The 22,052-nt window shown below is 46.9% G+C and overlaps 1 protein-coding gene across 2 annotated transcripts in view; it reads left to right on the top strand.

Moving 5' to 3' along the window:
- TTC7B (tetratricopeptide repeat domain 7B) overlaps window positions 1-22,052 on the top strand; it is a 1,510,908-nt gene that overhangs the window by 277,160 nt on the left and 1,211,696 nt on the right. For both annotated transcript variants that reach the window (XM_085626529.1, XM_085626530.1), the window contains exon 4: window positions 15,798-15,928. In XM_085626529.1, coding sequence (XP_085482655.1) covers window positions 15,798-15,928 — 131 coding nt within the window. The remainder of the gene's footprint in view (window positions 1-15,797; window positions 15,929-22,052) is intronic.

Raw genomic sequence — 22,052 nt, 5'->3', positions numbered from 1 at the left:
GGTCCCAAAACATGTTTTTCCCCATGCAATTTTCCATAGGAACCTTTAGTCGCAGCTACAGCCCGAACAACTGAACGGAATTACACCAAATTTGGCAAAAAGGTAGCCCTTGTTTCAGAGTCATGCCTTTTGGTTAAATGGTGTAAATCCGTTCAGTAGTTCCTGAGAAAATCAAAAGTAAAATCACATATATATCTATGGGAGCGGTGGATCCGCGCACCCTCCCGATCACAAGCTGTATGCTAATTGGCTGTCAACACTCCAAATCAGGAAGTGTTGGCAGCCATCTTGTGCCTCGAGAAATCACAGAAAAAAACACGCAAAACGCAAAAAGGGGGCAGGGTAGAAACACCCTGACCCCCTAGGCCTGCTTTGGGGGTCCCACAAGGACCCCCAGGGCCCCCAATTATTATTTTTTTAAATCTGCAAAATCCACGCTGGGTGCGCGGATCCTGCCGATTTTATAAAAAAAAAAAAAAAATTAAACGAAGCACGGGCTTCCGCGCTTTGTTGTTAATTAGCCTCCGGGGGGGCCAAGTCCCGGAGGCAATATGTTTGATGTAATTGGGGGTCCAGAGGGGCCCCCCAACCCCGGGGAATGCCACCCCCTGGGGCTCTACTTAATTTTGATTGCGGGGGGGCACACTGCCCCCCCGCAGCCCCGGGGACCGCCACCCCCTGGGGCTTCTTACTTTAATGTTGGGGGGCCTCTAAGGCCCCCAAACCCGGGGGTCCACCACCCCCCTGGGCTCTACCTAATGTTGATTGCGGGGGGGCACAATGCCCACCGCAGCCCCAGGGACCGCAAAAAATAACCTGTGTGAGAGGGCTCAAGCACCCCCTCATGCCCCAGGGACCGCCACCTCCCCGGGGCTCTAAATATGTTTTATTTGGGGGTCCGTGACGGACCCCCCAGCCCCTGGGACCACCACCCCCGAGGCTTTGTAGATTGTGGGAGGGGGGCCACGCGCCCCCCCCCCCTCCTGGAGCCTTGTCATGGCTCTGGGGACCGCCATCCCCCCAGGGCCAGCTTCTGCAGTGTCCCGGGGTTGCCCACCCCCGGTACACTGAAGTTTGCTATGGCAGGGCGGGAGCCTCGCGGCTCCTGCCCTGCCATAGCAAACTTGGTTTGAATTTTGAAAGAGAGAGCAGAAAAACCTGCTCTCTCTTTCAAAATTCAAACCAAATTGCTTTTCCACATGGGAAGCTGCATCTTAGCAGCTCCCCATGTGGAAAAGCAATGCCGGCTCCCGAAGGAAGCGGGGAGCCGGCGGGGCCGTGGGGGGATTGGGGACCCCCCCACGGTCTCCAACGGAGAGGGCCAGCCCCGGGGGATGGGGTCCAGGAGGGAGGCCACGCAGCCCCCCTCCCCAAAATTAAAAAAAAAAAATTAAAAAAGAACTAAGGCCGGCCCCGGGGGTTGGGCCCCGGGGCCATAAATGGCCTAAGGAGGGGGGCAAGGCAGCCCCCCTCCAATAAATAAAAAAATAAACAATATAGCCATGCCCCGGGGGATGGGGTCCCCGGGGCAGATTTTGGCCTCGGGAGGGGGGCCACGCAGCCCCCTTTCCAAAATGTAAAAAAAAAAAAAAAAAATTGGGGAGCAGGCGCTGGGGATGGGGTCCCCAGGGTCAAGAATATTTGGAAAAGAAGGGGGGCCACACAGCCCCCCTTCTTAAAAAAGAAAGAAAAAAGACCGGCATTGCGCTGGAGGCCATGCCCCCTCCTTTGAGCACTCTGCAACGCGCCCCCTGGCGTGTTTGCAGATGGGGAACGAATTCCTCTTGAATACTGGGGGTCCCTTGGGGCCAACTAGCCCACCAGGAACCTCCAGTATGTGCCAGGGGGCTGCGTTGCAGAGAGGTGTTCTGAGACCACGCCCCTTTTTACACCTCTCTGCAACTCAGCTCTGTGACGCTTAATGGAGGTAACTGGTGGGCTAGTTGCACCCCAGAGACCCTCAGTATTCAAGGGGAGTTAATCCCCCAACTTAAAACACGCCACGGGGCACGTTTGCACTGTGGTGAAGGGAGGGTGCGGGCCTGAGTTGACATGTGTGCAAACACACCCTGTGGCACGGTTTAAGTGGGGGAATTAATTCCTATTCAATCCTGAGGGTCCCTGGGGGACAACTAGCCCACCAGGTACCTCCAGTAAGCGCCACGGAGCTGCGTTGTAAAAAGGGGCGTGGCCTCTGAACACCTCTCTGCAACGCAGCTCTCTGGCGCATACTGGAGGTACCTGGTGGGCTAGTTGGCCCCCAGGGAACCTCAGGATTGAGGAGGAATTAATTCACCAACTTAAACCGCGCCACAGAGTGTGTTTGGACACATGTCAACTCAGGCCCCACCCCCTTCCTTCACCACTGTGCAAACGCGCCCCGTGGCGCGTTTTAAGTAGGGGGATTAACTCTCTTTTAATACTGAGGGTCCCTGAGGGCCAATTAGCCCAACCGGTATCTCCAGTATGCACCAGGGAGCTGTGCTGCAGACAGGTGTTCAGAGGCCACGCCCCTTTTTACACCTCTCTGGAACGCAGCTCTGTGGCGCTTACTGGAGGTACCTAGTGGGCTAGCTTGACCCTAGGCACCTTTAGGATTCAAGGGGACTTAATCTCTCAACTTAGAACAGCCACAGGGCACGTTTACACAGTGGTGAAGGGAGAGGAGGGGGCCTGAGGTGAAGTGTGCAAACACGCCCTGTGGCACGTTCTAAGTTGGGGAAATAATTCCCCTTCAACCCTAAGGGACTCTGGGTGCCAACTAGCCCACCAGGTGCTTCCAGTAAGCGCCACTGCGCTGCGTTGCAGAGAGGTGGTGCAGGCTGTGCCCCTTTTTACAATTCTCTGCAATGGTGCTTACTGGAAGTACCTAGTGGGCTAATTTGCTCCCAAGGACCCTCAGGATTCAAGGGGAGTTAATCTCCCAACTTAAAACGGCCACAGGATGTGTTTACACAGTGGGGAGGGAGGGAACGGGGCCTGAGGTGACGTGTGCAAACACGCCCTTTGGCGCTTTTTAAGTTGGGGAAATAATTCCCCTTCAATCCTGAGGGCCCATGGGGGCCAACTAGTCCACCAGGTGCTTCCAGAAAGCGCCACTGTGGTGCGGTGCAGAGAGGTGGTCCAGGCCATGGCCATTTTCTCTGCAACGCAGCTCTGTGGTGCTAACTAGAGATACCTGAGGGGCTAGTTGTACCCAAGGGACACTCAGGATTCAAGGGGACTTAATCCCCCAAATTAAAACAGCCACAGGGCGTGTTTGCACACGTCAGCTCAGCCCCCCTCCCTTCACCAGTGTGCAAACGTGCCCTGTGGTGCGTTTTAAGAGGTAGTTTTAATCCCCCTGCCCTATTGTATACTAGGGGCTTACAGAGGCGGTCATGGTAATAATAGGGTTACACCAACGCATTGTGTTCCCTAGTGTATGTAGGTGTTTTAACTGTATTCTAAGTGTCTTTTAGCATAGCACTGGCTCAAGAACTGGTTAGTCAGAGTCAGTTACCACCAGTACCCATCTGAAAAAGTTGAGGGTACAGGATGATTTTGCAACGAAGACTCTTTCTGCTCCTCTGTTTGGCCTTTCTGCATGTCTTCCTTCTTCCTGCACTTTTCTTTGTCTTTGAGGACTTCTGTTGCTTCTTTCTGCATTTCTTTTTCTTCTTTCTGTGTTTTTTCTTCTTTCTTCACATGTTCTACCTCTGTAGGCATAGTTAGAAACTAGCATTTAAAAAACCTTTGAAATTCACTTAATAAACAACAGGTTTCAGGCACGTTATAGTTAGGAATTAGCATTTAAAAAACCTTAGAAATTCACAGAAAAAACATAGGTTTCAGGGGTGTTATAGTTAGCTGGACATTTCACTCATACAAAACCATTGAAATTCCACCGTTATAGTTAGTTCAGCTAACTATAACTCGCGCACCCGCAATGCACTGCTGATGACGTCACATATTACATCACTCATGACATGGTCAGTGACAACACTCATGACATCACTGATGACATCTCAAATGACATCACTGATGACATCATCCTTGTGATAGAGTGGCAGACCTCCTCTCACCCTAATATAACCTTTGATACACGCATTCAAAAATAGAAACTACGTTTTTTTTTTAAATGGACATACCAATACCAGTTACAACAACCTATTCAGTAATTCCAAGATCTACATACACATCCACTCATTCACCAACAGTCCTATATAGTCACTCATACATGTACTCACTCTTCATATGTACTCATACACCTATACATCCTGTTACAATTCGCCACTCATCCATAGTTACTCACACACATAGTCACTCATGCTAATAAAGAATCAAACATCAATTTACTTGCATATACATTTATACACACACCACTGCACTTACTTCTACAGAAACGTACACATACTTACTCTCTTAAACAATCACTTACAGAAACACATAATTATTTATACAGGAACTCTTCCAATCTCTCACTCTCACATATACTTACTTATATACATCAATACTCACATATACTAGTTTAAAACATATGTAGTTACTCATAAAGACACTATTGAGACAGTCATTCACTCACTAACACACCCTTACACACTCTCATCCACCCATACAGTCCTGCACACATGCTGTCTTCAACACATACAAACAGTGAGTCACTCATTCATGCATCTATGCGCTAAGTAATACCCCCACCGAACCATACAGACACTCCGACACTCATACTGATACTCAAAAAACCAACTAATAACCCATATAGACACGGCCCCCCTCCCTCGGCTGCGGGCGCGCGGTCCCCCAGTCCCTGATCTATTCCCATTCCCCTCTCCAGAGTTCTGCTGCTGGTTTGGATCCCCCACTTATGGAGCACGTGCTGTCACTTTGGATCGCGGGTTGCCTTGCGGGTGTGGTTTTTTGGCGTTGTTTTGTATCAAGAAAAGGGAACCGTACTGTGGGCTTGGAGCTGTGTGGCCTGCACCATTGATTACTCCTGTTTCACTGCTCTGCACTGCCGAGAGACTTTTACTGTATGTATGCAATATGCTTTTGTCATTCTAGCGGCCGGCCGGATGGTTGTAGGCCCATACCTGTAACTTTTACAAACTGCAATAAACGGTTTCAAAAAAAAAAAAAAAAAAAAAAAAAAAAAAAATAACCCATATAGACACTCATGTAGCTACTCACCAACCCATGAAGCCACTTATACACAAAGTGGGAGACTGATACATATATTTACATATTTAAACATTACTCGCAAACCCATGTATTCACTAAGATACACTTAATCAGTCAGTTATACAAACAATTTTACAAAAAAAACCATCAATTTAGACACTTATTTACCCATTTATTCTTCCATCGACCTTGAGATATACATATATAAAAAATATTTAATTTTCAGAAAGACACACATTCACTGGATGATGTCATCAGTGATGTCATTTGAGATGTCATCAGTGAGGTGATGAGTGATGTCACTAACCATGTCATGAGTGATGTAATATGTGACGTCATTAGCAGTGCATTGCGGGTACGCGAGTTATAGTTAGCTGAACTAACTATAACGGTGGAATTGCAATGATTTTGTACGAGTGAAATGTCCAGCTAACTATAACACCCCTGAAACCTATGTTTTTTTCTGTGATTATTTATATATATATATATATATATATATATATATATATATATATATATATATATATATCCTGCTGCCAGCAGGCAGTTAGAGTTAGTATGTAGTTTCCATAGGAAGATAATTTATTCATTTACCAATAACTTTGGATTCATTTAACGAATCCTCGTGAAATTTTAAAAACTAGTATGACGCTCACTCCAGCTGCTGTCTTGAATGTTTTGGGGTTATCTTATCTGTCACGTGGGGGCCTAGAAAAGGGGAGGAGGTGTCCCAAAACACGTTTTCCCCATGTTAATTCCTATAGGAACTTTAGACACGCCTACAGCCCAAACTGCTGAATGGAATTAGACAAAATTTGGCAGGAAGGTAGATGTTGGTCCAGGGAAGTGATTTTTGTGATTTGATGCAAATCTGTTCAGTAGTTTAAGAATATTAACCGAAATCCAAATTTGTATATATTAAGATGCAAAAGATCCATGGCTCTGACGCTGTATTACGCGAACACTTGCGCCAGGATGAATGCTGTAATTGGCTGGCCGCAAGCTGTCTAAAATGTTGCGGCCGCCATGTTATGAAGCAGAGCTGGTCCCGGGGGATGGATGTAAATGTAAAAAAAACAAGGAAGGGGTCAGGATAGTAGTACATTGACCCCCATGGGTGTGTTGTAGGTGTGTGTAATGAATTTGGGTTTTTTCCCCACATGGATGGAGTCATGACCCCATTGTGGCGCTCAGTGCAGACCCTCCCATTTAAAGTTTCAGCTGCCATTTTATGAAGCGGGAGCCGGTAACGGGTGATCGATCTAAACTTAAAAAAGATAGAAGGGGTCAGGGTATGTGTACCCTGACCCAGTGGTTGTATTGTAGGTGTGTGACATGGATTCGTTATGGGTTTTAGAATGCTGAAATTAGATATTTTTCCACGCCAGTGGAGTTGCGACCCTATCGCAGCTCTCAGCGCAACCCTCCCGTGTTACGTCATGGTGGAGTTGCGAACCTCGCCAAAATATATATTTTTTAAATGCATTCAAGCATTCAGTCACACAGTAATGCATGCAGTCACAGTCATACAGACACTCACAGATCCACTCGGAGATGCATGCGCCCATTCAGACTCACACACTCACAGAACCACTTAGAGAGTCACTGAAGCACTTAGAGACCCACTCACAGACTCATGCATGCACTTCCTGACTCACTCATACACTCACTCACAGAGCCACTCAGCGAGTCATGCACCCACTCACAGGCCCACTCAGATACTTATACACCCACTCACAGACCCACTCAGACTAACTCACCCACTCACAGACCAACTCAGACTAACTCACCCACTCACAGACCAACTCACAGTTACACACTCACTTACAAACCCACTGAGAGATTGATGCACCCATTCACAGACCCACTCAGACATGTATGCACTCACTCACAGACCCACTCAGAGACTCATGCTTCCACTCACAGACCCACTCAGACTCTCACACCCACTCCGAAAAATATATTTTTAAACAAAGGATTTAAAATTAATATTATTTAGTGTTGGGCAATAGGGTGGCTCTTAAGAGAGCCTTTGTATTCATTGTGAGTATGTGATAGCTACACATAAGACTGGATGCTGAGTATCAGGTTGATGAGAAACGCCCTGTTACCTTCATCTGTAAAGTGAACTCCATCACTTCTGTAAATTCCATGCATTTATTAAATGTGGATTGTTGTAGATTAGAGCCCAAGATATGGTGTCTGAGGAATGCAATGGTGTCTGAGGAATGCAGATGCAGCTTTATTAACATATTTCCTGGCTCTGTCTGCCTTTGGCATATGTTGGAGTACACCTGGACAGAGAGAGACAAAAGTGTCATTAATTGGCCAAAGATCTGTTTCTTTGCAGTTTCCAAACCTGACCCAGTAACAGTGCCTAGGTCATTGCCGCCGCAGTGCACTATTAAGAGGTCTGGATGTTGGTAATGTGCAATACTCAACGACAGGCGGAAATTGGTGCCACTTTAAACCTCTCTGGCCAAACCATTCAATATCCACATTAGGCAAACCCAAGTCCCTGTCAATGCCTCTCTTTTTCGCACACTCTGTGACCCGGAAGACATAGCTGAGATCCACAATCCACACGCTAACCATTTTGAAGGAAGGAGCAGTAGCACACAGGAGAAGGCTGCAGCTCAATGTGACCGTTGGTACAATGGAAGGCAGTTAAAATGGAGGAGCAGTGTTGGTTTTAGAAAATGTCGTATTTGATTGGGTGGTGCAAATGTGATAATCAATTAGGTTGTGATTTTTATTACTAATGGAACTACATCTGTGATTGGCTGCGGATAAATGTTTCACAAATTATGTTACTGTGGATATGTTTAAATGTTTAAGCTCTCAACCACACCTGTCATAGTTGAACTTGAAGCTGGTATGGTCCACTTAGAAAGTGTGTGAACTTTTGACTTACTGGTACAGTAGAGTGTTTTAAAGCAGGTTGCTATGGCAACTGAAGCAACACGGGGGGAAGGGTTCTAAATAGGTTATGGTTTGCTATTTTTAAACCATACTACTTTAGATCTAACATAGGGTGTGAAATATCCATTTTCCAATTAACTGGTAGGATTGTATGTGATATGTAATTGAAATTATATACTAGTACTATTGTAAATGCTTCCACAGGCTCATGTACCGAGTCACGATTACATCGTGGAGATACACGGGGGCGCGCTGGGTGCCGGAATGGGGTTGCGTCTCCAGCCACAGACACTACAAGATTTGGTTTCTTATCAGTACCCTAGGGTTGAAAAGAACTGACCAATAAAAACTGCTATTAGAATGGGAAGAAATGAAGGAAACGTTTTCATTTGCTTACAACATCAGTATCGGTGGAAAAAGAGAGGGAAAAATTGTCATTACATAGAGTAGAGTGGTATGGCTTGGAGTGGTGTAGAGTGGAGTAGCATAGAATAGAGTTGCACAGAATACTGTAATTGTGGGTATAAATAAATAACATGTCAACAGACTGGGCAGAGAAGGTGAATGAAACAAAAGAAGCCATAAAATATCCAAAAAAATTAAATTGGTGGAAAGACGTGCAATTACATGCAGTGTCATGAATTGATTAATTGTAAAGAAAACCCAGTGTAAAATAAAAGCACATCTATTGAAAGCAAAAAAATACAATGTAAAATAAAAGTGCTTCTTATGAAAGCATTCTTCAAAATAAAAGCACAGCTTTTGAAAGCATTCTTCATCCTTGTTTTGTAATTACAGAGCATAATTTAATGTGCCCTAGTGGTGTCTCAATATTACTAAAGCATCGATACAGATAGCAGATATAGTGAAAGCAACATAAATAAGAAACTGTACGCCAGTGTTAACAGCAGGAAAAACAGTGCAAGTCCAGGAATAATTCCAAAAGTCTTATTAAAAAACAGTGGTTGCAAAAAGACAAGGAAGAACGTGTACTTGGTCAATGCTCCAGGGAGGAGCTAACGCAAGAAATGAGAGGTAGCCTACGGAAGCTAAGCAATAGAAAGTTTACAAATCAGAGTGACTATGCTAACAACCAATAGTATACTGTGGGCGGGTTGTAATCCCACTGAATAGTAAAATATATGCCTCACAGCATAGGCCATTCGCTGTGTAGGCGAGACCTAAACATCACATATTTCATCATGCAAACATAAGATGGCCCCAATAGTGGATCAGTGGGCTTCCTCTGAATGCCAAGTACAAAAAAAATGTAATTAAAATACCAATGCGTACGGTGACATTCTTATAAAAATATCTCTGCACCACTTCAAGATGTACATTTTGCATAAAGTGTTTGCCTATTTTCCAGGCAGAAGTAACATTCTCCATGAGGCTCTTACATTCAAACTTTAGGATACATTTAAAATGTAAACTGCTGCCTACTACATTTCTTTCCTTTTTAGCCTAAATTGATTTCTAAAACTGTTGCTTTGTTGGTTGTCTCATGATGCTGGATCAGCCTGTCCAATCCAAGTCTTATTTACAGAGACAGATAAGTTAGGTAACAATAACACCAGAAAGTGTAGCGTTACTCAGCCAGGTACTGAATGCTTTGTCGAGGGCTATGGGAAAATCTGATTAAATTAGGTTCACTGGTTTGCTTATAAGGGTTAGGCAAATTCATTTGATATTTTTATTTTGGCAATCCAATCGGTTTCTAAACTGCAAGCAAGTATGCTGTTTTTGTATCAGCCTGCCACAGATTGAGGAAAGGTAAAGTAATTATATTATTGGTGATCACATAAAGTTAATTACTCTAGCTGGTCCCTGACAGTGCTCTTCAAAGCAACTTTCCCAGCATGGGAGTTTGTGTGTAATACCTGCCACCTATAGAGCTTGGGGGATCGTGCAGGTGCCCATGGCACACAGACTTGTCTTGATTATGACAGCCCTCAACTTCCCATCAACCCACCATCCAATGTACATTGCCTGGCACGGCTCCTTCTCCAGGGGCTTTCTTGTTCTTGGAGTTAGAGTTAGGGCACTTTTCCCAGTGACAGCTATAGTACTGTAGAGAGGTAAGGCTGGCTTTCTCATTACTGTTTTAATTTACCTGCCAGGAAAATGTATATCATTCAGACACATAGTTTCTCGCTTCACTGTGAGCTTTTGATCATCTTGCACTAATGAGGAGATCCCTACGACAATCTGAAAGAATCTGGAGACAGCACCCCTCGGCCGCACATCTAAAACTTCTCCGCCAGGCCAGAAACTCCTACAACAGGAACATCCTCAACTCAAAAAAAGAATTCTTCAGATCAGACCTGGGGAACGCCAAGAACAGACCCCGCAAGCTCTTCGAACTGGTCAAACACCAATCTAATAAACTGGCCAAAACATTGAATGAAACCCCAAAGTCTCTAATATCCGAGCAATTCTCCTCTTTCTTCGCTGACAAAATAACAGCCTTAGGAAGTGAACTCGGCTCCGCCACATTCTCTCAACCTCAAACACCACTGAGTCCCCGATCTATTTCCGATTATTGCCTCCCCTCGGATTACCCAGTCACCCCACCAAGAAACCTGTGGCCTTATCTTGAATAATTTTAATTGTAAACTGTATATACGTGTCCTATCTACTATGTAACCAGCAATGGGGTCTTGTCTGGAGTAATTATAAATGTATACTGTACATACGTGTCTTTCTATCCCTTATGTATCCAGCACCCCCCCTCCCCCCCCCCTTATCAATTGTTTACTTTGTGATTCCAAGCCTTTTGTACAATTCTATGATTCCTGTAAAGCGCTCTGATACCCTAACGGGTCACGTTCGCGCTCTATAAAACACAAAAATAAAATAAATAAATGTTAATCAAGTTCTTACCATACTTATTTAGTTTACATTCCAGTGCTCTGACTCCGGTTGTGCTACAATTTAATCTCGATTTCTTTCATCCTCATTGTTTGCTTGAGTAGAGCGTGAGGAGGGAGTGGAAGCACAGGCACACTGTCTGCCAAATTTCAAGCTTATTTTCTTTGTGAGAGCATTCTATAAACTAATCACCAGTGAGAGCCAACTGCTTTAGCTAGGATAGCTGCTTTTGTGTTTTAAAATCTGCATAATCCAAGCCAATCCAAATTTCAATGGCAGGATTTTATTAATGACTTTTCTATATTGCCTAAGGCTCCATTAAGCAGTAAACCAAACCATTCCTCTCTGAAGAGTGATATAAATTGATCATTCAGCAAATAATAGTGTGTCAGGAATTGCAGTAAACTTGAGGTTCGTGTTTGGCGGACATCTGATTACTGGCTAGATGAAGCTAGGGCGCTCAGTGGTGGGGGGGTCACACAGCTTTGACTCAAAACAGACAGTTCTGGGAACATACGTACAACTAAGGATTACTACCTCGCAACATCCGGTTCTTGTTGGGTATCTACTGGTTGTTAGTTCTCATCCTAGTTACGCTTTCCTCGCCTTTTTGTGGTCTGGTTTCACAGCTTTTTGCCAGCCAATTAGGTGAGAATCACCAGGAGAGGAGCTTTGTCTCCGTCCACTTATTGTGAGCCAGGAGTACAAGTTTGATTAGGCAGACGTTTTGTACTACCACAAACAAAGTGCTTGCTCTCCACACAGCTGTGAACATTTTGTTTATTTTTTTTAATGCGTGAGCTTTATCTTTCAGGGGCACACACATCACGTTTTAATGCTATGAAAGTGTCTTAGATAACAAGATAATTTATTGTGTTTTCTCTGGCAGCAGCACAGATGGGAGGAGGGCAGTCACCAACCTACATGGATGTTTAGGTCTGGCTTGTTGGTGCAACTGTCACCTTGTCTTTTAACCAAAACAAATATTATTGTACAGTTTTGTACTTCCACAAAGTACATCCATTCCCATGCTATCTACTTGTAATGCTTCCATTACCATACAAAAGTCTTTTAAAGCCAGTCCTATTGGCATTTTTCCCTATATGGTTCCCTTCACTAGTGTTAGTTGAGTAGAGGGTTCTCGCTGTTTGGTGATTCTGCTGTCTGTGCCCGCCTCGCCATTCCCTGGCTGTTTTCTGCAGGTCGCTAGCTTCCTTGACTTTTCCTGGTACCTATTTGAGCAGGGTACTGATCAGAATTGAAAATCGTAGGTAAACTATAGTTGTCTCTTTTATATGTATATCATAATTCCGTAAAGACAACCACTGGCCTCTGATATTGTCGTTTGTATTCTGAAATTAAAGCTAGAAAACACAGCAAAGGATAGTAATCACAGGAAGCAGTGTTCTGTTTTTCCCTTACTGCCTTTTCCCTTGAGGGATCATAGTGAACTATCCTATAGTATATTAGCACAGGTTATTGGAACCTGCAAGTGGACATTAGTGTTTTTTTTTCTTCGTGGAGTCTTTCTGTGCTGATACTTGATCTAATATCTAATTTTGACCACTGTTGGCGCTCCAGCACAAGTGGCAGATCGCCTCTTGCGGATCCGCAAGAGCCCCACCACCGAATGAGAACTTACTGGCACACTGATGAAATAAGGGCCCCTAATGATCTTCAGTCACGGGTTGCTGGGTGACCCTTCCTTTTGGGAGCTGGGCCCTTGCATGGTCTCACCTACCCCAGGCTTACTTGAGACCTGTGACTCGCCCATACCCTCACAACGAAAAATATGAACATGCAATGAAGGTCTTATTTACAAAGGTAGAAAACTGTGGCATCATTTCTTCAGCAATTTTCATAATCATACACTGGAATGCAGTACTAACTAGGAAGTCAGAATTGTAAAAGCTGCACCTGTCATGCCTAAGCAAATTAGTCTTGTAGCATGGCTAATAGCACTAATGTGTGTACTGTGGTGGTACTAAAGTGCCATAAATAAGCACTTCATCACGCATAGATTGATGGTGGTGCTGTTCTGCTCATCACTTAACAAGAGCTTGTTATTTTACTGACTGCAACTTTTGGTGATTTGTAGTGTGAAATATAGCCTCATGTGTAAGCTACATATTCCACTCTTGTGAGACATCTAGCCACCTATTGGTAAGTTTTAGTGAAGAGTTAATCTGGACACCACCAATAGCATTCAAATAGACAGTGTAAATGGAGGATTGACATGAGTGAACCCCCAATCTAATATTTTTAGAGGGACACCATCACAGTTTGCCTTTCCTTTCCTCTTTTCCTGCTCTTACTGTGTGAGGAAGACATCTCAGACAGAGACTCTGCAACTGTAGCAAGTAGGTCGAGTCGCAAACTAGACCTCGATGGCAGACAGAATCTTCTCTTTTGTGCTAATGAAATAGTGCTAGAATTTTAAAAATGTTAGTCCAGGAACCCATAAAAGGTCAAGGATGTGGTAGAGGAAAGGCGGTGGAGTCACGAATGGGGGAAGCTCGAAATGCAGAGTCTGACAGTCACCCAATACATTTATTTGAGAAATATCTGATGTGAAGAAACTAACAAGGACAAATGTGACAGCATATCTGTTCTACCTTACTTATTAAGACACCTACTGCAGAGATCTTTGTGTGCCAGTAATTATGAGAGGAGTATGATAACACTAAGACAAGTCTGTTGGTGAATGCAGCTCTGGGGGAGTTCTCTGTTTTTCCCAGTCACAGTTTTAACTCATAAAGTAGCATAGAGTACTAATGTGCATGCTTCAAAGCACCTTGTGTAACATGCAGATCACAGATTTGAATTTTATGAAGATAGGTAAGTGGGCTACTGCTTTTGACACCGAGATCATTTTGTTACTTCCAGTTCATAAGTTGCAATCCTTCTACTGTAGCACAAGTAACTATTTACCAGGATCAAGGAGCTGCATGTATACTTTGTCATGGATGTAGATCCTTATTTTTTTTCTCAATCTTTTGTTATTCTTTTATTGCAAAGAAGGGCTCCTCTGGAAATTAAGAGAGTCTTGTTAGTACAGACAACCCCAATCACTCCAATATTTTTTTTTTATCCTGACTTTGTGTTTCTCCTGAATTTTCACTCTAAACATATAATGTCTACAAGTATATATGATATTTAATTCCTACACCTTTTAACTCTCATTGTTAAGGAACATTTCCTGTACATTAATTTACATACTTGTATGATTTATTGTATGTGTGCGTTATGTTAATCGCTCTGACACCGTACACTGGTATGAGCTGTGCAGTAAAAGAACGAAATGAAAAATAAATTAGTAGTTGCCATTTAAATCATTTTCAGTGTATTCATTGTAATTAATCATACAAACAGATAAATATTGCATTCTTAGAGTCCATGCACATCTCTTACATAGTCAGTTGAGCAAAGTCAAAAACCTGCCACCAAGTCAACGTTTCTATAAAAAGTACTTGTGAAGTGATAAGTTATGTTCCTTTGTTTCTTCCCATTGCAGAGGATCTAGGTGTTAGGCTCCAGATGGTTTCCAGCCAGGATGATACTTAAACAAAAGAAAGGCTGATGGCCCTTTAATTCAGGCATTTGTTTCTGCCCGGCTGGAAGTGAGAATAAGAAAGCCCCCTCAGCGCCTGCAGGTTGCTGCACTGAACAGAATGCAGACAGGCGTGGGCGCTGCTGAAATGCATCCTATTGTCGAAAATTTACATAATATCAAATTCAGCGTATTTCCCTGGGTCAGCCGGATCTCAGATCTTGCCCAGAAATAGCTGATGAAACGGGAATCCGGTGCGATCCCCCTACTTTCCAGCACTGGTCGAAAGATAAGAGTGCCCCTTGCTGTATGGCAGCCGTCCCCTAACCCAAGCATGACAACTCATTTGCCTTTTGCCCCTTTGCTGCTTGGCCAGCTGTGCGCTTGCCTTATTGGCAACAGTGCATGCTGGAGAGTCTACAAGAGCCATCATTCAAGAAAGTACATTGCTCTTGAGACTATCACTGAGTAGGCTGTCTACGCCCCTGCATATGCCCTTGGAATATAGGGAGGTTCTTCTCCCCACCCACACCTGGCCCGTAAGTTGCCAGAAGGTTTTGGTTTGACTGCACTTTGTTGTTATTTTTTTTTTTAAACTTAAATTGTGTGAGGTACGGGCCTCTCAGTCCATAGGGTGAAACGGAGACCTGTGATTTAATTTCCTCTGACGTCACCTCTAATGGCACACACAGAATGTTGTGTATTTAATCCCTAACCTTACACTTTGACGACTTGTGCCCTCTATATGTCGCAATAAACCCAGTCTGGCGAGGTCGATATTCGTTGATTGTTTGGTTCAGAATATAGTATGGGGAATGCATTTCTGTTTCAGTGGTGCCAAACTAACACACCGAGGTCGCTTGCTGCCCAGTGCAAGCACGAGTGTTCGTTCATTGGACTCCAAAGGGGCCGAGGGCTCTCTGGCTTTAGAAGACAGAGCTGGGTTGTTAAGCAGCAGCATTCTTTCCGGCAGCAGCAGTCTCGCACATGACTCTAATCTGTTCCCAAGCCACGCTTCCTCCACTTCCTGGCATGCACACAGCAGTAGCTGTCTGAATCAAATCCTTCTAATCCTGTGTATTTAAATGTTTGAAATGATTTCTGCCAGCATGGCACGCGGTTTGTGGTGGCTGCAAGTGGATAGGAGCACATGCCAGGCCAATTAGCGGAGTGTGGCAGCTCATCCTGGGCCTTGTATACTGTACCCTATTCACAAAAGTAGTTTGGGGACTGGACGTCCAGAGGAATACTCTTTCTCTCCATTTTCAACCGCTTATCTTCTTTCTTTTTTTAGGCCTCTGTTTAGAAAAGCTGTCAAGTTCATCTCCCGCCATCAACCAGAATGTGGACCGCGACCAAGAAATCATTATGTGCTATGAGAAGGCGGGGGACATTGCGATGCTCTACCTGCAGGATATTGAGAAGGTGAGTGGGCTTACACAAAACCATGCATAAAATCTAACCATGATTTGTCATGGCAATTTTCATGAAATAACAATTTCGTATATTTATTAATGAAAACTCGGGGCCATTTGGCTTTTAGGACATTTGGCAATGAGTCCACTAAGTCAATTTTCAAATTAGGTGCAATGCCAAAGCAAGGTCACAGGTTTGTTCAGGGTAACAGGTGAAGCATGAACCAATATTCGGCGTTCAGTATGTTTGTAACAGATTGAACTAGATATAGGTGTTGTTTATTGTACATAATGGATTAAACAAGTACAGAATTGCACAGGAGTTATTTTTGAGTGGCACTCGGTGGAATCGCATAGTGTATACAGAGAATAGACTCTGCAGTGAACCAGTGCAACACATAGACGTCTTTCCCCCAGCACATGCTTGCCGCAGAACTGGGAGGCAATTCATCTTTGGGCCTGGTCTACAGTCTCACTGTCAGACTCTCAGGATTGCCTCTTGCAGTCTCCACCAATGTGCAGCATTAAAACTGTTCCCAACACGTGCAGACTGTACCTTCCCACAGTCATTGGACGCCATCTTGAATCTCATATGGGTCACAAATGAAGCAACTACACCTCTAAATTCAGGAAGCCAGAAGGTCCTCCACAAGTAATTAACAAGATAGGGGTGCGTCACACATTTCCCTACAAAAATTACCCTCCAAAGATTCTCCTTCTCTGGAACCTCCACAACCATCAACCCAGCACAAGAATTTGCTCTTAAGCAACAGAGATGAGTGGCCTCTCTTCATGGCAATGTTCCATGCCTCCATTATGGGCACATTTCTAACAGCAATGAGCATTATGACTTTCTATTACACATAAGAACATAAACCACGTTTACATGAGCAAGATAAGAGAGTAGTGTGGGTGAGAACCACAACAGCCATATGAAAGCCTTGATTTTGGGAAGAGTGAGAAGATGGGTTAGGATATACATTAATAGGGTCTACTTACTACCGGGATTTTATCCTATCTCTGTTCCAAAATACAACAGTTGGTTATACAGGTTTGTTTAAAAGGTTTTGTACCCTGTTTTCATAAGCTCATTCAAAGCTTACTTGAAGTATTATCCCAAGTACCTGTGTCACTAGTCCTAACCTCTGAACCATCAGTGGCTGCATTTTATGAACAACTTATTGCGCAATGCCATATACAGATGGACGATGGAACACAATATTCAACATTTCAATTTGTGCATGATGACTAAGAGATTTATGGCTGTAGCCCCTTCTCTTTCTGGAGTGTATCCCATTCTCTGATTAAAATATTTCTAAGGCTTAACTGAATGACTAGTCCTAAATCCTGTAGCCTTATTAGCCCCCTAGGCATGTGCTTTCTGTGTTGTGTGCATGAGGGGCATCCCTTGTTTTCTTTCCTGTTGTCCCTGCCATTTGGCATCCAAGTGATTTGGATAGAACAATACCACCCCCTATTGTCCTCACGCCCTCAGTACTATAGCCGTGTCATAAATTGCTTGTGTACCTACCGGCTTGACTGAGACTTTTTTTGTGCACCACTGTAGCTCAACTTCTAACCATTGCTTTTCCAGTATGCGGCACTAATGTTAGGACTTATTTTGCAGGTTCGACCTGTGACCTGGTGGGCCACTTAAATTGCCCACTGAGTGTGCCTGATTGTCCTTTTAAAAAACTGCTGGGGGGCGAGGCCAAGATGGCGAGCGGGTAAGACGTGTGCTGCTTCGTCTCCCCGCCCGCCGCTGCCCAGCTCGGCCCCGGGTCTGATGCTTGCCCCCATCTAGAGCGCCTGGGGAGTGGTGGCTGAGCCCCCCAGCCTTATCGTCGCCTCGTACCTGTGTTTGGGTGGCTGGGGGCGAACATATGATGCCCGTCGGAATCCTCTTAGCAGAGCGGCCAAGATGGCAGCCAGACCCCGCGCGTAGCTGGCTCTCGGCGGGCGGAGCGGCTGCGCTGGCCCTTCCGAAGTCCGGGTGTCTTGACGGTGACGGCGGCTGTTGCTGGTGGTGCCCCCGGGGTGAGCTGCTGCCGGTGTTGGAGGTGGTCCCCCCGCAATCACAGCCTGAGCTTCAGGGTGGAGGAGAGCTGTGGCCTGGTTCGGCGCGGCCGACGTGGAGAGCTGCTGAGCGCTGCTGGTGCGGAGAGAGTGGCGGCGCGGGAGCCCTGTGCCGAATCTGAGCATCGGAGGCCGAGTCCTGAGGTTTGGACGAGCCGGGGGATGCGGGGGAGGCCCGGGACCTGTGGGGGCCTCCCGAGCTACTTCTTCGGCTGCCGAGGGTGCGAGCAGGCGGAGTACCAGGGCTGGCGGCGTCTCTGGTGAGTGGCCTACTACACAGGGGCTGGCGTGAAAAAGCCTGGGGAACTCCCTTCTCCTCGGGTCTGCCTGGCTGGTGAAGAGGCAGTTGGAGGGCATCGGGCCTATGTGGCCTTCCGGGGGGTCTCGGCCAGAGTGACTCGGCTGGCTTTTGGGGGGTGGAGGTGGCGCTCCGGAGGTCCTCGCCCCCTTGGTTCCCCCTGGAGTGCTTTATGTGGTGGAGCAGACTGACCCATCTTGCCTGCCTGGGCCTTCTATCCCATAGAGGACCGGCGGTGGCTGCGGGGTGGCCCTCGGCTTGATTCTTTTCCCCCGCGCTTCATGGTGTGGCGGCAATTCTGGACTTTTATAGCAGCGAGTGGAGGGCGACCTTGAGCGTGGGGTCTGCGTCCTGCCTCTCTGGTTCACCTCTTCCTTGGTAAGGAGAGGCCTGGTGATCCGGCTGTCCACCTCGTGGGGTGGCTGAGGGAGGCTGTGTTTCCTGGGGTGCCTCTCTGGGTTAAGTTGCCCTCTGCGCCCAGCCCCTGGGACTTGCTTGAGCAGGGCCTTAGTTCCTGTCGTCCCTCTGCTAGGGTGACAATATGTCCATTCAAAGGGGGCGGAAGGAGCGGACCTTGAAGGAGATGCTTACTAAGGGGTCCCACGCTAACGCAGTTCCCGATGGGGAAGACACCCCCATCACCAAATCCTTCCTGGAGTCCCTCTTCAATACGCTTCGCGAAGACTTTCATACTCTAAAGAGCGAAGTAGCGGAAGAGGTGCGGGAGTTGCGGAGGGAGGTGGATACCCTCGGAGATCGGGTGGCAGCTATCGAGGACCAGGAGCAGGCTAAGGACGAGGAAGTCACTCAGTTGCAACAGGAGGTAATCCGCTTGAGGGAGCAGCAGATGGACTTGCAGTCACATGCCGAGGACCTTGAAAACCGCTCCCAGCGGAACAACATTCGCGTTCGGGGGGTACAATCGGGAGCAGAAGGGTCCGATATCACTGCTTTTCTGCAGGGGCTGTTCCGCAACATTTTGGGAGCACCCCCCCCGTAGCCACTGACACTTCCCCTTCCGGACCCCCGTCAGGACGCTGGGGCCTGGCGGGTGTGGCGGTGCGGAGGGGGCCGGAGGGTGGGGGGGCGACGGGCCTGTTGGTATTGCCCTTGCCGTGAGATGCCCCGGTTTGTCTTGCTTTTCCACAAGCACATATTTGGTCATGGTGTGCGCGGGACTATTTGGGGGGGGGTTTGTTCTGGGTGTTGGGGTTGGGGGCAGTGGGGGGGCTGGTGTGCTTAGGGGGGGTGTTTCTGTTTTCCAAGTGTGGTATGGGGGATTCGTTGGTGTGGGAGGTCCTGGGTTTTTCTATCCCCTAGCTAGCTCCGTAGGCCTAGGCATGCGCTGCTCCATTGCCCACCCATGCAGGACGCTGAATTAACTATTCTCACGCTTAATGTTAAGGGCCTTAATGGCCCTAACAAGAGGCGGGCTATCTTATCCTATTTTGAGAATGCCAGGGCGGACATCTGCCTGCTGCAGGAGACGCACTTGCTGGCCCGGGTCTGGCATAGGTTGAAGTCTAGAGTGTTTCCCTATCAGTATCTCTCCTCTATGGCTGATAAAAAGGCGGGGTGGCGATTTTGGTGGCGAGGAAGTTTCGGTGGACGGTGGGAGACAAAGTGGCGGAGCTTCAGGGGCGCTTGCTGGCCTACCGTTTTTGGATTGAAGGCCTCACCACTTGGAAGTCAGTCGGGTCGTTGATGACGCGGGAATTGCGCGGGCCTTTCGGGACTTCTATGTGACGCGTTGGATGCACCCATACGCATTGAAGAGGTAGTGGGGGCTATTTCCCGCCTTAAACCCTTGAAGGCCCCGGGCCCGGATGGCTTTTCGGCCGGGTTTTATAAGCTGTTCTGCACCGTTCTGGTTCCCGTTCTCACTTGACTCTTTAATTTTTTCACGGGTCCCGGTACGATCCCCTCAGAGATGCTGTTGGCCTCTGTAGTGGTCCTACCTAAACCAAGAAAGGACGCCTCTGTATGCGGCTCCTACCGACCCATTTCCTTGCTTAACGTTGATCTCAAGCTGTTCACAGAGGTCTTGGCGGCGTGCCTGGGACCATTGATGCCGGGCATAATTGATCCAGATCAGTCGGGCTTTATTCAAGCCCGGCAATGTAGTGACAATACTAAACGGATCTTCCATCTCATAGATAAGGCCCATCGCACTAACATGTACGCTCTTCTCTTGTCGGTGGACGCCGAGAAGGCGTTCGATCGGCTGGATTGGCGCTTCTTGGATAGAACTGTGTCCCACTTTGGCTTCGGGGACCGGTTCCGGGCGTGGATTTCGAGTTGCTACACCTCTCCCAGAGCAGTGATTAGGGTGAACGGGGTCACTTCCATGCGATACAACGGAGAACAAGGCAGGGGTGCCCGTTGTCCCTCCTTCTTTTTGCGTTGTATGTTGAGCCACTGGCGCAGAGGATCAGGGACAACCCGGACATAAAGGGGATGACATTTGGGGGAGAGCGGCACGCGGTTAGTTTATACGCCGATGATATCATTGCTTCCTTGGAGCTGGCGGGTTCAGTCCCTGCCTTCTTGCAGGAATTGGAGAAGTTTGGTCGGGTTTCGGGCCTACGGGTTAACATTGGGAAGTCCTCAATCCCTTGGTTTCTGGAGGGGGGCCGGACTCCTCGGGGTCCCTGGACGATATGCGGGCATACCCGTTTACCCTTCCATCCCCTATTTAGTCATAGAACTCGCGGTGTCAGTATCCCATACGGTTCAGCTTAATTAGTCAACATTTTTACAACGCACTATCTGGGATCTGAATGCTTGGAAGCTGGGCAGGGTGGCTGCGGTTAAGATGTCGCTTCCGCCCCGTGCTTTGTACCTTTTTCAAACCATTCCGGTCTGGCCGCCCCCAGGCGTATTGACTACCCTGCAGAGCGCTATTAATCAATTTATATGGGGGGGGGAAAGAGGCCTCGGCTCCGCAAGAACTTGGGCTATCTGAAGCCCGATGAGGGGGGCCTGGGCATCCCTAATGTTCTAACATACTTCCGCGCGGCGTAATTGCTCTATTTAGTTGAATGGAAGCGTCCGGAATTTGAGAAAAGCTGGCTTTTTCAGGACAGGTCCATAGCTCGAATGGATCTCTGGAAGGTCCCCTTTCTTCGTCGGTCTCATAGACCTCCCGGCCTTCGGGTTTCCCCGGTCACGAAGAGCTTGCTGCGAGTGTGGGACGGCGTTGCAGTACGGCAGGGGTTGACGACCTTCCCTTCTCCTATGACTCCACTCTTTGATAATCAAGAGTTTTCTCCAGGAGTAGACGCTCGGGCTTTTTCGGCCTGGAGGGCATCAGAGTGCCGGACGGCGGGTCACCTTTTTGATTTAGAGCGCATTCTCCCCTTTCCGGAGCTCAAACGCGTTTATGGACTTCCGGATTCCGAGCGTTTTCGTTACTTTCAGCTCAGGCATTGGCTCTTACATGCGGATATTCGCTCTCATGTTGCACGAACACTCACTAAGTTTGAGAAGTGGCTCTGTCTTAAAAATACAGACAAGGCAATGATCTCTGATATATATGATATGCTTAGGGAGGGGGCCCCTGCGGAGCCCACTGCGGGACAGTGAAGGTGGGAGAGGGAGTTGGGGCGACGGCTGACGGGCAAAGAATGGGCAGCCATTTACTATTGCGCGACTCATACAGCGCGTAACACAGCTAGCAGGGAGGCGGCAGTTAAGGTGGCCATGTATTGGCATTTGCCCCGGCCCGTCTGCATAGGGGGAACCCGGCGCGTAGCCCGTT

Source organism: Triturus cristatus, chromosome 9, assembly GCF_964204655.1.
Source record: "Triturus cristatus chromosome 9, aTriCri1.1, whole genome shotgun sequence".
NCBI classification, from domain to species: domain Eukaryota; kingdom Metazoa; phylum Chordata; class Amphibia; order Caudata; family Salamandridae; genus Triturus; species Triturus cristatus.
This window is presented reverse-complemented; position numbering and strand designations above follow the sequence as displayed.